Consider the following 18,459-nt stretch of genomic DNA (forward strand, 5'->3'; position numbering starts at 1 on the left):
CTAGACACAAGCAAAATTTAAATAACAGTCAATTAACATGGTCTTGATTATGTCAGTACTAACATGGTCTTGATTAGTATGATTAGATGCAAGAGCAGGATGCCGTCTCAGAATTGTTAAAAGATATAACAATTAAAAAATTATTAATCGCTGAGGTTTTTACTAGAGCATTGAAAGAACTCAAGCAAGACTCCAGTTCAAACATACACAATTATGTAAACCTACCAAGTTCCCTGAAAACAAACGACGGATGCCGATCTCCGACATAATTATAATCCCATTATACAAAATGTCAATGACACGGGAGTATACACGACAGATGGAAGCTTACTGACCAGCTAAAGTTGATGAAAATGAGATAAAAATGTGATTTCTAGTGGTTTCAGGGAGAACCACAGAAGTTTAAACTATTGGTTTGCAGTGTGAAAAACATTCATCAGAATTAACAGATAAAAAAACCAAGGAATAACATTCAATTGACCTAGCTCTGACATAATTATAATCCCATTATACAAAACGTCAATGACGCGGGAGTATACACGACAGAGAATGTGGCCAGCTAAATGAGATAAGAATGTGATGTCGAGTGGTTTCAGGGAGAACCACAGAAGCTTAAACTATTGTTTGCAGTGTGAAAAACATTAATCAGATTCATCGGAAAAGAAAGAAAAAAACATAAAAGAATAGCATTTCCATAACCATAGAAGACTGAGTTGTTATCCAGCCACTATGCAACTTAGAATACAATCTGCATAAAGATCCTAAGCATAACAGAGGAAAAGCTTAAACATGCATGCACACCATTGTTCTTCTTAATAAGAAATAAACAGGTGCATAAACCCTGCTTTCAATGAATCAAAAATTAAGAATTAGGGTTTGAGTCAAAACTTAACCTTTGAATCAATTGGGTCTGATTCAAAAATTAAGGTTTGAATCAATTAGGGTTTGAATAACTAAGATTTTTAGACGAAAGAAAGATTGAGAACATGATATACCTTTATAAGATTTAGCCATGCAATTCCTCAACATCATACGGCCCTTTATAAAGTCGCACAGATTGAATAATCCCGCCGAAAAGATTTTGCGTTTCATTTCATCCCACTCAAAATTATTTAGGGTGAACTGAAAAATCGATTGAGTTTGGTCTACGATTTCCTTTTTTCGGGAAAAATCTCCTAAGAAAATACCATTTGATTTTGATCCTACGGTAGACCTAAAAATATTTCCAAACTTTAGAAATCCGATTTCCCTTTTTACTCTAACAAATCTCAATGTTTCCCTGATTTTAAGCCTAGAACTTTATCCCCTTTTTACTCTCTTAGGTTTCTCTAGTTCTCTCCGCTCTGTAACTCTGGTTTAGGAGGAAAGATAAAACGAACAGAATTTTGAGGTGTTACAGAGCGTAAGATAAGAGGTTCTTCCCTATTAATCTAACTATTGGTTGGGCTTGTGATAAATATATTCACCGTTAGATTTACTATGGACATCCTATTCGATGCATTTTGAAATAACATAAGTAAAATCGTAATGGACTGGGCTGGAGTGTTAGCTTAAACCATGTAATGGACTGGGCTGGAGTGTTAGCTTAAACCATGTAATTGACTGGGCTGGACATAAATGTGGCATAAAAATTTTCATTATTTTTCATTTTTTACTTAAATTTTTTTTCATTTTTTTCATTTTTTTTCTTTTTACTTTTTTTTTTATTACATGATCAAAATTTAGTTACATAATCAAGACTCGACACTTCACCTGAAATATTGATCGATTCGGAACGAGTTCGAGTAAAACTGATGAAAATGGAACTTCGTCCTTTGGAATCGAGACATGGAAAAATGTAGTTATTACATAATCAAAATTTAGTTATTACATAATCAAAATTTAGTTATTACATGATCAAAAATTAGTTACATAATCAAGACTCGACACTTCACCTGAAATATTGATCGATTCGGAACGAGTTCGAGTAAAACTGATGAAAATGGAACTTCGTCCTTTGGAATCGAGACACGGAAAAATTTAGTTATTACATAATCATAATTTAGTTATTACATAATCAAAATTTAGTTATTACATGATCAAAATTTAGTTACATAATCAAGACTCGACACTTCACCTGAAATTTTGATCGATTCGAAACGAGTTCGAGTAAAACTGATGAAAACGGAACTTCGTCATTTGGAATCGAGACACGACAAAATTTAGTTATTACATAATCATAATTTAGTTATTACATAATTAAAATTTAGTTACATAATCAAGACTGGACACTTCACCTGAAATATTGATCGATTAAGAACGAGTTCGAGTAAAACTGATGAAAATGGAACTTCGTCCTTTGGAATCGCGACACGAAAAAATTTAGTTATTACATAACCATAATTTAGTTATTACATAATCAAGACTCGACACTTCACCTGAAATATTGATCGATTCGGAACGAGTTCGAGTAATAATTTAATTTTAATCGAATAATTTATAATTTAATTTTAATTTAATTTTAATTGAATAATTTATAATTAACTATAATTTAATTTTAATTAAATTTTTGTGGGGAAATAATTTAACTTTACTTTTTTTTTTGATAAATTAACTATATTCACAAACTAATTTAACAATTTTTTTTTTTGTATTTTCTTTACTTGTGTCGGTCAACCCTATTAAAAAAAAAGACAAACACATGCTCGGTTTTGATGTTAACAATGTAAAATGGGTATTCTTATCAAACAGGCATGTACGCGTATCAGTTCATCCCTATAATCTCTAAATCACTTCATCCATATCTCTTTATCTTAAGGAAAAAAATTCTCCAACTGATATTCTGGCAGAAAATAAGGGGATTTTCAGGGAAGATTTAGTCTTCAATTTTGGAAATATTTCTGCACCTCCATAGGATGAAAATCTGATGAAATCAAGAATATTGAGAACATCTAGCGGTAATAATCCCAGTCAATTATTTTTTTGATTTGAACCCTAACCTTTTTATTTTGGGGTTGAAATCAAAAGAAATAACTTTTGGGCGGGATTATTGCCCCTTGATGTTTTAGAATATCTATAGATTCAACCCTAAAATCAGTCTGATTTACTCCCATCTTAGGTATGTTGTAGCATTCATTCTTAGATTGCTGAAATTCTCATTATACTAGATGATTTTTGCGTAGTAATAAGTGTTACTATGTTAGCTTTTTGAATTTTGCTGTAACCCATTGCACTCTGTGTTAGCTTCATTTGGTTCCCTTGATGTTAGTCAGCATTGATGCTCTCTGAATTTGTTAGTCCTGACAATCTCTTTTGAGCAACCAGGTACTTGTGAGGCTGAAATACAAACCAAGGAGGGGGTAAGAAGGAGCATCACAATCTGTGGTAGTGCCTAAACCCAGTTTATACTGGAGGTATCATTCTCAAACCTTAAAGTTATTATCTCTGATAATTATCATGATAGCTTGTTGAACTGTAACCCCATTGTAATTTAGTTAAACCTCTGAACTTTTCATGCTCTGTCTTGAATGATATACCCCATGTTTGACTGAAATGTTGTTAACTCCTGCAACATATAGAATCTGTTGAGTAAAGTTTGTGTATGAAGTTTGTGCACTAAAATTCTTTTTCGCTGCACTAAAGTTTGTGTCTATTCTTTTTCCTGCAACATACAGAATCTGTGCTCACTACTGCTTTGTTTTTCAGTACATCATGTTGAATCTGTGAGCATGTTTCATAGAACTTATCTGGTGATGTTATCCTATTTTAGGGACTAGTAAAATGGGTAGCTAAATGGGTGATGTATTGTAGCTGAATGGGTGATGTTTCATTCAATCTGGTGATGTTTCATAGAACTAAATGGGTGATGTTATCCTATTTGTTTTTGAATCTGTAGCTAAATGGGTGATGTATTGTAGGTACATGTATTTGTTTTCAATCCGTTTCAGGGGTGTCATTATTCTTCAGTGAAAGCATTGAGTTTCCAGTTCCATGAGAGACAGATTTAGTGATTTGCTTTATGTATAATACCATCGTGCAGTTTCGAGCATTTTCAGTTAAGACCTTTGGAAGAATTTGAAAATTTGCAATGATAAAATTCTTAACTTTTTGCAAGAGTTGCCTGAGATTTGCTGTTTCTAGATCTAATTTCTACTAAATCAGCACTTTGAGACGAGGAGATAAAAGCCAGAAAAGGAAGGCATTTTTTTAAAGAATCACTAAAACTGACTCAAAGTTACTTATAGGTATGTTTTTCAAGCCTTGATGTACTATGCACCAGTGTTAAGTACTTCGTATTTTTTTTCTCATTGTCATTGTGCAATCATTCTTCATGAACATTAGAGCTCTTTCTCGACAGATGTGACTTCACATCTGTCTAAAGAAGAAGATTTGAGCTCCCAGAGATATAAAAGTTGCCAACTATGTCAATTATAGAACTAGGGACATACTACTTATTATCTGATATTGCTAAGTTAATCAATTAGAGTACTTATTTGAAATGACATTTTGATTATGGGTTTGTGTGGATGTGTGATTATGGGTTTGTGAAATGACACTGTTGACTCTAACTGCCGACTGCACAGATCAGTGTTTACTCTAATTTAACAAACACACTGACCCTAGAGCTGCTGCAATTCATTCTCGCGAAATCTCCCAACTGCGGCTGACATACAAACCCTTCATCTTCGCTGCTGCACTATGAATTGGCCACAGTTCAAACTCTTTGCATTATAAATAGTACCACTTAGAATTTGTCTTATTATCATCCAGATTCATTTGCTCCCATCTTCTCCAGATTGAGTTTTCCAGATTCAGTATGTGTTATTCCAAAACTTGAAATGACTCAATATACTGAAAGTACTAGACCAATTTTCCTGAGTTAATACTGGATGTCTGATTATGGGTTTGTGTGGCATGATTATGGGTTTCTATGAGGGAAATTGCATATTACCTGTTTCATCTGTTATTACCATGTTTGCCCATATAAATTTTTTATGTTTCAAATGGTACTGAATTTATTGGTAATTTCAAGACTTGTATGTCTAAATTGTCAAGTCAGGGGATAACTACTATTTTGAAATGAAACATATTTATTAGTTAATGCTAAGCTTGTATTTCTGAATTGATTTATCAGTTTTTGCTTTCATTGGAGTGCAACTGATGGATCTACTGGTCTCTTTGCGTTTCAGAATGGATAAATCCTGGATGAGTACTGATAGAACGAAGAAACGTTATAGAGAAGGAGTTGCGGCGTTTCTGCGGTATGCTGTCAACCATCTCAAGGAAGAGGTTGAGACATATGATGAATTTCTTATGTTGTGTCCGTGTACAGATTGTTTAAATCTCTGTGCATGCTCCGTTGGCGACGTAGAAGATCATTTATTCGTAAATGGAATCGATCAAACGTATCCTATTTGGAATAAGCATGGGGAAAAGGATGAGGCAATAACTAGTAGTAGGCCAGTTAACGTCAACAATGGTATGCACGCTGAATTTGAAATGGGAACTCCCACTGATGCTCCAGACGAAGATTTTGGAATGGGAACTCCCACTGATGCTCCAGACACTATAGATATGATGCAGGCTGCAGAAGAGTTCGCAGATGACCTTATAAAGTTTAAAAAGTTACTTGAAAATGCTGAAAAGCCCTTATACGAAGGATGTCCCAACTTCACAAAGTTGTCTGCAATTGTGCAGTTGTTTAAGTTGAAGAGTAAGCACGGTGCATCAGACATGTTTTTTAATGAATTTTTACCCTTGTTAAAGGACATGCTTCCCAAAGAAGGTAATTTAATGGCGAGGAGTACATATCAGGCAAAGAAAATATTGAAAGCAACGGGTTCAGGGTACACAAAGATACATGCATGTATCAACAACTGCATTATTTATTGGAATGAGTACAAGGATGAAAAAGTGTGTCCTACTTGTAAAGCACCCAGATGGAAAGTTGACAGGGATGGTAAAGTTTACGAGAATGTTCCAGCAAAGGTATTGTGGTACTTCGACGTCATCCCAAGATTTCAGCGGCTGTTTCAATCGAAGCACACAACAGAAGATTTGATATGGCACGATACCACTAGAAACAAAGACGGTGTTTTACGTCATCCGGCAGACTCACATGCTTGGAGAGAGATAGATAACAATTTCCCAGAAATTAAAGGTGATCCAAGAAATCTGCGGTTAGCTGTTTCGGCTGATGGAGTTGATGTAAACACAGGAACCAAACATCACAGTGTATGACCAGTTTTGGTTGTGATTTACAACCTTCCACCGGGGCTGTGTATGAAGAGAAAGTTCATCATGTTGTCGTTACTTATAGATGGTGGTGCGCCAGGAAACAACATCGATGTCTTTTTAGAACCTCTTGTTAAAGATTTTCAATTCTTATTTGAGAAGGGAAAGAGAACATGGGATGCATATGCCCAAGAAATGTTTACTCTACGTGCAGTTGTTTTGTGGACGATAAACGATTATCCTGCTCTTGGTACACTATGTGGTTGTCGCTACGCTGGATATCATGGTTGTGTGGTGTGTCGGAAAAAGACGCACAATATTAGGCTTCATGACTCAAACAAGAATGTTTATGTTGGTTATAGAAGATTTTTACCCTATGAGCATCCGTTCAGAAGGCAGAAGGGGGGATTTGGCGGAAAACAAGAGTGGGAGACTGCTCCAGAACCAATGACCGGGGAAGAAATATATGAGGAGGTAAAATGTATAAAGAATTCATGGGGAAAGAAGGGGACGAATACTCAAGGGGAAGACGTGCAGGCTACACCTGGAAAAGGTGGAAAGATGAAGCGCATCAGAAAAACGAAAATTGAGCGCATCTGAAAAATATCAAAAGAAGTCGATAGGTCAGGTGAGGAAGAGGAAGGCAGGGAAACCACTTACTGGAGCAAGTACAACATATAGCAGCGACTACTTAGATATTGACGCTATAATGATGTCCAACATTGTATTGATTTCATGCATGTCGAAAAGAATGTGGGACAAAGTCTTGTTGGAACGTTGCTGCACAACGGGAATACAAAAGATGGATTAAACGCTAGAAAGGATTTGGTGCGTTTGGGGTTAAAATCGGAGTTACACCCTAAGACAGATGACAAAGGAACGATACTTCCCGCAGCATGTTATACATTAACTACGGAAGAAAAAGACATATTCTTGGAGACACTATCCGAGTTAAGAGTTCCAGAAGGGTATTGTTCGGATTTTTCCACCCTTGTGAACCTAAAAGAGCGTAAGCTGATCGGACTCAAATCACATGATTACCATATGCTTATGCAACAATTTTTGCCCGTCGCTATTCGATCAATTATGCCTACACCTGTGAGATATGCTATTATCAGGTTTTGTTTCTTTTTCATATCAATATCTGCCAAAGAAATCATGGTGGAAGAGCTAGATAAATTGCAAAAGGATCTCTGTGTGACGTTATGCTTACTAGAGAAGTATTTTCTTCCATCCTTCTTTGACATCATGATTCATTTAACTGTACATCTTACCAGGGAAGTGAAGTTATGCGGTCCGGTTTGCTTTCGATGGATGTATCCTTTCGAAAGGTGTATGAAGGTTATAAAGGGGCATGTGCGAAACAAGAATCAACCTTGTGGATGCATTGCCGAAGAGAATGTTGCAGAAGAGACGATTGAGATATATTGTGAGTACCATAAAAGCATCAGGAAAATTGGTATTCCACTAGATAGGCATAATACATCTCAGGAGGGAGAACCGTCATCAGCTGAAGAGCCGTGTATAGTTACCCCTGAACAGTTGAGACAAGCACATTTCTATGTAATGCAGAACACGCCTGAAATTGAGCCTTACATAGAGTAAGTATTAATTTGTTTTTTTTTCCTGTTTTTTTTTTTTTTGGTACAAAGTATAATAACATTTGGTTATTGTACATACCAGCCGACACAAGCTATATTTGGAAACTAACTATTCTACTAAAAAGCGAGCATGGCTGGAGAAAGAGCACTCTAACACTTTTGGCGCTTGGTTAAAAAATGAGGTAATAGGTCATAGAAAAAGTGTCTTGTTTGATGTGTTATATTCCTTTAAAGTCAAGGTTCATCCTAATAATGAATTTCAGGTTGAAAAAGAGTTGGCAGACGACAGAGAAAGTATCTCAGAGAACTTAAGATGGATATCACATGGCCCGCACTACGAGGTAACGAAATACACTGTATATCGCATCAATGGATATCTATTCCGCATAAGATCCCGTGATGGTAGAATTCACCAGAATAGTGGGGTTAGCGTTGCAGCAAATGACATGCACATATCTAGAGATGATGACGTTACATATGGTAAAGCCTCTTATTATGGTGTCTTGTAAGAGATATGGGAGTTAGATTACTGTGAAATAAAAGTTCATCTGTTCAAGTGCAATTGGGTTGATAATAAACGTGGGGTCAAAAGAGATGCTCTTGGATACAAGATTGTTGACCTTACTATGTTGGGATACAAAAATGATCCTTTTATTTTAGCCTCACAAGCTAAGCAGGTAGTTTATGTCAAAGACCAGTTAGATAAGAAAAAGTCTATTGTTTTTGTGGCTCCTCACAAAAATTATAGAGATGACGATGGCAACGGTGAGGAATTCAGTACAGTAATCTTTTCTGGGAATGATAATATCTTGCCGTCTGTAGATCCACAAGACTTGGGTATAGAATCCCGAAATGATTACTTCCGAACTGACTGCCGAGGTTTACTTATACGCAAGCCAAAATGACACACTCCCGCAGGTACGTCGCTTTATTTCCTTCTGTGGTTATTCGGTTAGTGACATGATATTGAAAGAACGATAACGATGGAACTTATGTTTAATCCTGTTCCTTAGCATGCTTTCTGTATGTTTGCGTGCTTTATTCTTTGTAAAATGAATAACATCATTTTATCCGTGTCTCATATGGAAATTCAATTGAAATTGCTACTACTGTACTTTACAACTTGCTACTCTGGTCACTTTTAAATAGATATCCAAGAGAATGAGAGTTGGTATGTTTTTGTCCTATTGCTTGAATATATTTATGGGCGCATGCACTATAACTACATGTTGTACTTGTATTTCAGAAATCTTTTATACACTTCATAACATTACTCAAAGCATATGGTGAAATTGAATTCCAAGTACCCAAATTAGATTCGTAACCCTGTAGATATATGATGTAAACTCCAGTTCATTAACCACAAAAAAAACATTTAAAATGATGGTGCTAAAGGTCTTATGGTTCTCAATTTTATGGTGAAAGCATTTGGGGGCGGACTGATGCTTTTTCCTAAGTGAATTGCATGGAGCGGTTCACTTGCTTGTGTGAGGAGTTTGTATTGTGTAGCCTGTGAAGAATAGTGAATTTTAATCTCATTTTCCTTGTTCCAATTTAACCCTCAACCGTTTTGAATACCATACTTGACAGGGTTTTTCCCATATTTCGTGAAAGTCCTCTTTGTAAGAAGTCTTGACCACAATTTATGTTGAGTTGGGCTGACACCTTGTATTAATTGTTGTGCCCTCGTTCTTTCTTCCTTGTTTTTTTTTGAACTCAGAACCCTATTTTCCTGTTGCAGGTTCGTTGTGGCTATTCAACACTTTACGTTGTCCCTGAGCTTTGACGAAGTCATTTTTATGCCATCAGATGCCTCTATAAGTTTGACACTCGAATTGTAGGACACGAACTCTGCATCTAAAACATCAATAATTTGATTATGGTATTGTTTTGTCTTGTTATATAAAGAGCAAAAGAAATGCATTCCTACTGCAATCGTAGTTTTGGAGTGGCCGGCTCCAAAATCAATTTGATGTAGTATTTTTGTTTTTTTCTTTTGGAAAGAGGTAAGTAAAAAATATTGGTTGTAGATCTAAATTTTTTCATTAAATATATTGGCTAAAAATATACAAGCTTTTGTGAATTGATAAGTTAAACAGGTTTGGTTGGTCTCACAGATGGCTCCTGTCGTTTACAGTCCCTTCTAGATTTGTATGAAAAGTTTAAGATATGGTTTACTATTTTGGATTTTGGCATGGTTATATATCGGGAATTCTGGGAGAAAGTAACACAACAGAACTCCACTATACGTGTTTTATTTTCACAAAACACCCGGCTGCACCTGCTGTATTGCAATTACCTTGGAAGCCACAATCACTTGTAATGTATCCTTCTATACACCAGAGCTTGAGGTTTCTTTATTGCAGTGAACATGCATAAACATTACCCTAGCATATGTTGCTTGAAAATTAAGCATACTAGGAGCATTTGGCCTAGAAAAGACTCGGTAACAACCATGGCTAGTACTTTAAAAGTTAAAATTCAATCTCATGTGTCTAATGGATCCGACGCTATGTTCACAATTTGTTTTTCGTGTAGCCATATCATAATCCTCCCAAAAAAAAATATGGAGTAACCATATGTCAATCTTTTGTCATGTTTGATATAATGTGTCAATTCCTTAGTATATGCGTGTCTAATAAACCAGATATTATGGACACATAAACAAACCAATGTGGCTAAATAAATCCTCTTTCCATAACAGTCTAAAAGGTGTGTCTATTGTCATCCGACACTTTTGACAATACAAAATTATTTAATGTGGCCATATACGCATCTATGGCTACATGTGATTGGATTAAACTGAAAACCATGACCAAACGATACCATGTGGCTACAGTTCATGGGTTTAGGAATAAACCCATGACTAAATGGTGCAATATGGCTACATGGTAACACAAAATGTGGCTATAGTTATACTGATGACCAATAGCCACACAAATAACCTGAAACGTGGCTGGAATGTAAACTAAAAAACGTGGCCTATGTGAAGGTTTGTACTAGTGGGCTATCTTTTCATCAGCTTCAACTGCACCATAAACACAAGTAATTTCTATTTCTTTTTCACCAAATGTTGTTTCGAAATGACAGACGTTTAAATGCGCCGAAAGTAATTTTAGCTCTACATTATTGTGCCAAGCTATTGCTAACCCCTTAGCTATGCCCACCGACGGGATTATGAACCAATCATGAAAATCAGATTTTTTAAGGAGAAAATCCATTTTTTCAAATTGTGCTTTTGTCTCGGATAGGAAAATAATATCCGGTTTGTAAAAATAACAAAGGTGATTAAGATGATCCCTAGTGATAGGAGTTCCAATTCCTTGGACGTTCCAAGAAAGCAATTTCATGGTGAAAGAAAAACAAGGAAATAAATCCTAAAAAGGAGGGATTAAAGGGAAGAAATAAGAACACTAATGGCCCAGAGATCTCAAGGATTCACTAAGAGAATGGAAGGGTATAAAAATGAATCAAATTGCAGCTGAAAATTGTAAGTAAATTTGTCAGTAGATGAGCAGACAAAAGAACCTCTCTGAAAAATTTAAACAACAGTAGAGTACATTAGACAGATAAATGATGGAAGGATCTTCACAGAAAGGATTACACAGTAAGATTAAGTACAAGTATTAAACAAAAAAGGCAGACAAATGAAAACAAAGATGGAAGTGTACTGTGAAGCTTCTTTAAAGCAATAATTGGAAAAATAAATAAAGGAGAAATTATACTGGGAAGCTATTTTTAATCAGAACAAAAGCAAAGGTAAAGCAGATAAGATGCAACTGTGCAAGTAAAGATTGACCTAGACAAACTATCTACTTGAAGAACAAACTAGAAAGGGATAAAAAAAGGAGGATTGAGAGAAACTATAAAGAAGAGTTCATAGACTCTGACAGGTTCCAATACAACAAGTTCAACTATTTAAATATCTTCATATATATCAGGGGTTTGGTATGTTGCTGATTGGGCTGGAGGTACCAATTTTAGCCTTAGATTTCTCAGCTGTTGCAGATGATGAGGATGAATGTCCAGTGAGACGTAAGACATCTAAGCGTATGTTCTCTAAAAGTAATGGATGGTACAATGATTGTCACAACCAATATTACAGATGTTGTTTCCACTTACAACTTCCTCTGCTTGTTGGATATCAGCTTGCCACCGCGCATAATGGAAGCCAATGCACTCATCTAACTTGTGACCAAAAAGAACTGAAATCCATAGAAATTATAATGAAATTATGAAACACAAAGTTCACATGGTTTATAAGACCCATTGAAAATACAATGACATTCTGAATCTGATACTTGCCTTGACTGAAAAACCAATAAACTGACTGAAAAGGAAGTAGAAACGACACATAGATTAACACAAGTAAGACACTGCGTAAAATCACACTTGTATTCAACACAGGGAAGAGGAAAGGCACAGAGATAAACAGATTTCATTGGATGGAACCAATTTAAAAATTCATCAAAAACTCCCACTTTTTAATTTTAAGAAATCACCAAATACTCTCTGAGAACCAGACAAAGAAAACTCTATGCATTTTATGCTCAAAAAGGAATAAAACAGGGGAAGACATGACTTGATTTTCTGGCAAAAAGGCCATTAGGAACTTTTCCAAGAAAAAGAAGGGCATTTTCACAGCAAAATAACTTCTGTTAACCGGAGCAACAAACCTACCTAAGACACAAATTTGGTAGGATTTCAAGTTTCAACTAACTCAAAATGCCTTCGAAGATTTAAGTTCAAAAAGATTTGAAATAGGTTTGTGAGAAGAGCAACATCACCATGCCACAATGAATACATAGTGATACCGGAAATCAGACAGCTTGAAAGCTACAATTTCAGAAAAACCAACAATTGATTCAAGACTAGGAAAAGGGAAGATGAGCATAAAATACATAACACAGGGATAGGAATCAACCAAGTAACCAGAGTTTAAAAAAGGTGAAAATATTAGGGATTGTGAGACTTTTGATGCAAAATCCAACAGAAAAATCCAATATTGGAAACTAAACCAAGAAATCATGATTTCCAAGAATAGACAATAAAATAGGTTCACGAGGATTAAAGACGGAGCTACTAAGGCCTACCAGATGTAGAAAAAATTAGGAAACATTAAGACTGAAACTGAAATAGAAGGCAAATCAAGCAAGTAACCAGATTCAATTATCCTATATGAACTAAGTTATCATAATCATCAAATCGAGGAAAAGGACTACCTGGCTTCATGGATTAAAAAATTCTTCAATTCTGATGGAGGAAACGGATGGAGATAGGTTTAAAGTTCCAATCTTGCAGACAACCAAACTTTTCCATCCCCCTTCATACCAACCCCCTTTTAAGTTGTAATCGCTCTATGAACTTGTGTATCGGAGTATCCATCAGAGCCCATGAACGGCAATTTAGCCGCTCATGGCTAGATTGAGAAAAGAAGAAAGGCGAAGAAGGGTTTTACGAGAAGATTAAACAAGAGACGAAATAGATTGATGAATTTTTAAGAGTAAATCAGAAGCATGCAGGGATTCAACTTGATGAAATTAAGGAATCGGAGAGAAAACGGGTCGACTCAATATCGCCGGATCCGCAGAGCACTTCCACGATTTTTCTTACTTTTCGTCATAGTGTTCCCTTTGGTTTCCAGAAGCAGCAGTGAAATTTCTATTACTGTTTTTCTTTAACCATTATTTTACACAAACTAGATATAGTGATACACAGAAGTCGTGAAGGGATGACTTTGTTTACTTCAATGACAACATTTACACTGTTCTGATAACTATTTACTAATATCGTCTACAGGTATTACTTGCTCATTGAGATTTCTGTTAAGTTTCTAAGAAAAGTTCATTTACTTTATAATATTCAAACTAAATTGATACTCCACCTTTTTTTAATTTTTCTATAAAAGGGCACCCCAATGTATTGGGAGGACTAAAACAAAGCATCACAACTTCATAACAAGCCTTTGATATTTGTCTTAGCCAATTTGAAAAGAAGAATGGATTGTATTAGTACTTCAAACAAGGGAATTTCCATCAGAAAGTTCATAAAATGGAAAAGCTTCTTATTAGCACGGAAACCTTTCGAGATGAGTTCTTATTTGAAACGAATTCAAATGTTTTCGAAAGGTATACGACTTGATAAGTTCTTAAACTTAAATTTTCTTATTCCTAGCTTTTTAGTACTCATGGTCTTGAAATTTGTATTGCTACCTGTATTTTCTTATTATCAACAACTTTTCCGGTTGGTATATAATTTGATCATGGATGCGAAGTCGTGTCAGTTACTTGTGTTTTTCGTATTGAACGTGATTGTTATCGCTATCAGCTTCAAGAATTCTAAACCGTCTGAAGAGGATCAAGATTTCAGTTTAGATGAGCCTCGGCCTATGTCAGTGCAAAACGAGAAAAATATGCAAAAACAAGAAAAAAATGATGTTGCTTCTGACAATGAGAAAAAGGAAGAGATCCTATTTGGAGAGGAGCAAGAGGAGATGACAACTCTACTCGATAATGTTGAAGAAGGTTATATGTCCGACTACGAAAATGACAGTGAAAATGGTTGTGATAGTTCTAATTTTGGCGACAGCGATATTGATGATGAATATAGTGACGATAGTTCTAATTTTAGTGACGATGATGATAACAATGATCTGAATTTGCGCGCGGACGAGTTCATTGCGAAGATTAATGAAAGATGGAGGGCTGAACGGTTGATAGAGTACAATTTATACATAGTTAACTAACACAACACGAAACAACTCAAGAAACAACATGGATAGGTATAGTAAATGACAGTTACCGATGTAAAAAAATAAAATAAATAGTATGGCAGTTGCTGCTGTTGACATGATGATTTTTCCCTCCTACGTATATATGTTGCCATTTAACTCCCTCTTGTAGTACACAGCTTAGTAGTACTTCTATGTAAAATGTAATATCAAATATCTTACAAATAATTGAAGAATAGTCTTATAGATAAAAATCTCTGGTTGAGTACCCTATAGCTTAGTCTTCAATGAAATCTCATTTTATGATCTATTCTTTTGTTTTAGAGCATGTTTGATTTTTTGCTGATTTGGGGTCTGAATCTGACTCGTTTTAGTCAGGTAATAAAATATCCCTGACTCATGGGAACAAGCCACTGACTCATGTTTTTGAGTCAGATGAGTCAGATCTGACTCAAATAACAAATATATTGAGTCAGATATAGATGAGTCAGGTAATTTCGGTCAGATCCAAACGAATCAGATCCAGAAGAGTCAGGAAAAAACAAACATGCTCTTAGATGATTTTCCAATTCAACATTGAGAAAGACTTGTGAGTAATAGCTGCTTAGTCTGTGCATATATGATAAGCTTCCTGACAAATAAATGAAAGATACGACATAGTGTTTTGATAGTTGTCGATGTTATACCTATTTACGTTCACTTGATGAAAGAAATGGCATCCGAATGAGGCTGGTCATATGAATAGGACAAGCTGGATTTTGATTTTAATGAGTTTTAAACTCAGGTCACTTATATCATCACCCATCATTATACCATAGTGACATCAGCCAAACTAAAACATTCTTATAATTGTAAAAGAAAAGAGACCACGCAGAGATGTATCATCACTTAAGCCCCGTTTGAGATTGTTTTTTTTTCCTATAAAAGCACTTTGTAACCAATTTGAAACAAACTTCTTAAAAAAATAGCGTTTGGTAAATTTTTTAAAAGCGCTTTTCTCCAAAAGCACTTATGTTTTAGGCCAACTTTTAAAAGCTACCCAGGAGTAGCTTTTAAAAGCAGTAAAAGCAGAAGTTGTGGACCCACTCTATTTTAACCCTGTTATTATATTAAAAAGACAAAATCTACCCTTAAATATTTATTTATGTACAATTATTTCACTAATCAAATTTTGTTAATTTTTGTTATAAAATAATAATTACAACAAAAATAATAATAATAGTATTTAAAGGTAAAAATTTAAAATTAAAATAAAGTTAAAATATTAAATGATTAAAATATGAATATGAATAAGAATAAGAAGTATTATTATTTTTTATCTTTATTTAAATAATATTCAAAAAAATATTTTATTATTAATAGATGTAATTTAAAAAAACAAAATTAAACCATGTCTATTTTCGTCATTAGCCACATCATAAGCACTTCAACATGATAATTTACCAAACAGAATTTATAATTTATTGGTTCCACAACACTTTACATATTATAGTTTACTAAATGTCCGACTATTTTATTTTTAAAGTACAGTACAGCAAAGCACAACGCAATACAAGAGAAAAGCACTTTTATAAAACTCACGACAATACCAAACTAGACTTTAAACACCTAGCTTAACACATGCTGCGTCCCAATTGCTAGCTGAATGCTACAGAATTCATTCTCAAATTGTTAGTAAAATATAAAGATCTCAACATCGAGGATACAAGTGTACCTATATGCATTTGAGTTGACAATAAAAAGAAAGTAGTTAACAAATAATTAACTGATAATCACCGGCAACACGTATTTCATTCTGTTTCCCCAACATTGGCTAAAAAAGAAATAAACTAAGTGTAAAACGAAATCGATTGGTATTAAAGAGCCCCATGTACGTTTTGTTTTATTTATTCTTTTTATTTTTTATTTTTATACTCAGTCTTAATTTGATTTTTGTGGAGGTGACTAATAATAATCAGAAGTTTGTTGATTAGTTGAAGAGTTTAGAGGATTAATTGAGCAAAAAATTTGGTGTGAAAGCGACCCTGCCAGCTTCATTTGCCACCGAAAACTCATTTTATTGGTATCTAACCTGTAGGGGTTAAATATCGCACGCCTGTATAATCGTGCGAGGCAACTGAATTATTAAGGAGCGAACAGAGTTCGCATGTAACATATTTTAAATGACGGAATTAATGACGTCACAAAGTCACGAGTAAAGTGTGAGAGTTGTGCGAAGTCCAAGAGTATGTGCGAGAAGACACAATGTACGGGAGCGAGCAACTCGCATGTTATATCCGAAAATATGGGCTTCATTAGCTGTCCCCCACTATGTAAAATCCTTATATATAGGACCAGCCACCCTTTTTGGTAGAGAGAGATTTTTTAGAGAGTAGAGAGAGAGAACTCTAGGAGAGAGAAAGTTATTTGTTTCCCAAGTTATGATTCTATCTATCATCTTTGTATTGGTTTCTATACTTAATGAAATGATTCTTTCATGTTCTTGATAATGTTTTCTTAGTTTGATAAATAGATTGTTTAAGGGTGTAGTAGTAGGATTTTTTACAACTACATTTTGACGCTAGAAAACAGCTCAGGATGGGGATTGAATCTGTTTGTCAAAATTTTTAAGATGAGTTTCTTTTTCGAAAGTTTCTTTAAAAGTTAAGTTTCTTATTGTTCTTGTTTTTGTGAAAGATTTTGATCACTACCACGAAAATTATTTTACTGATATTTCAAAAATTCGAAATCATTCACTCAAAACGCAGTCTTCATTAGGAAAAGAAATTTTAGTTTACTCACGTTTTAGATGTAGTTTTCATAAGTCTAAGTATTATTTCAAGAACACAAAATGGCAAGGCAAACATCTGCAGGAGAAAAAATAACACCGGTTAGGAGGAGTCGAAGAATTGCGGGTAGAAGAAGAGGTGAAATAGCAGAGACATCAAGAATGGGCGAGAGAAACAACATATCTCAGCCGATCAGATCCGAGATCCAACAGGAACAAAGGGAGAACGATCAAAGAAATTACGATGCAGTAAGTGTTCATACCACGGATACAGATACCGCTGAGGAAGATGATGAAAGAATACATGCAGAAGGAGCCGAAAGAGAGATTGGAGACAACATAACCATTGCAGAGTTAAGGCAGCGATTGGCAGAGGAAAGAAGAAGAGAAGCAGAACTACGTGCGAATTTGACACGACAAAATGATGAGTTAAGAGAGGAAAATCAAAGACTACAAGAGAAAAGGTCACAATCGAGATCTAGAACAACACGTGCGAGCTCAAGATCAAGGACGAGCAGGAATACCACTAGGAGGAGTAGATCTGAGCACGGAGATAATACACAAGGGAAGTTTTTGGACAATACTTTTAAGGAAAATGAAAATTCGCAGGAGGAGCAAGAAGGGGATCGCGTAGAGGATAGGTATATCCAAGTAGGAGAAGATGAGCTCAGGCGAATGCGTCGTAGAGAAGGTAGATTGGAGCAGAATGAGGAGCGAAATCGCACACATAATGACGAACAACGAGAAAATGACGTAGAACAAGCAAGGATGATACTTTATGGAAGAGAGATACTGAGACAGCAGGATGAGAGAGATAGAGCAGCTCAAGACCATGCGAGAAATGAAAGGGAAAGGCGAAGGGAAATAAGAAATGAAGAAGAACGGAAACAACTAGAAGAGGCAATACGACAAAGCAGACATGAAAACAAGATGAGAGAATCCCGGTTGAAAAGGCCAACGGAACAACAAGAAGAAGACATATTCCCAAACGCTGAAATCCGAAGAGAAATAGCAGAATTAAGAGAATTGGTAACTAAAGGTAAAGATGGAGGAGGAAGACAATTAGAGGATGCGATGGAAGAAGCATCAAGAACACCCTTCGCACGGAGGATACAATCAGTAACAATACCAAGAAAGTGCGCACTACC

At 35.3% G+C, this 18,459-nt stretch overlaps 2 protein-coding genes across 2 annotated transcripts; both read left to right on the forward strand.

Moving 5' to 3' along the window:
* The first annotated feature begins 5,139 nt into the window (after positions 1 to 5,139).
* LOC113272315 lies at positions 5,140 to 6,219 on the forward strand. The gene has a single exon (XM_026522168.1). It carries the CDS (start codon positions 5,140 to 5,142, stop codon positions 6,217 to 6,219), a length of 1,080 nt encoding a protein of 359 aa, XP_026377953.1.
* A 7,646-nt stretch (positions 6,220 to 13,865) lies between these two features.
* LOC113272316 (probable DNA-directed RNA polymerase subunit delta) lies at positions 13,866 to 14,559 on the forward strand. Its single transcript, XM_026522169.1, has 2 exons — positions 13,866 to 13,942; positions 14,142 to 14,559. The coding sequence occupies exons 1-2, from the start codon at positions 13,866 to 13,868 to the stop codon at positions 14,557 to 14,559; spliced, it is 495 nt and encodes a 164-aa protein (XP_026377954.1).
* The last annotated feature ends 3,900 nt before the right edge of the window (positions 14,560 to 18,459 follow it).

Source organism: Papaver somniferum, chromosome 4 (assembly GCF_003573695.1).
Source record: "Papaver somniferum cultivar HN1 chromosome 4, ASM357369v1, whole genome shotgun sequence".
In the NCBI taxonomy this organism is placed as follows: Eukaryota; Viridiplantae; Streptophyta; class Magnoliopsida; order Ranunculales; family Papaveraceae; genus Papaver; species Papaver somniferum.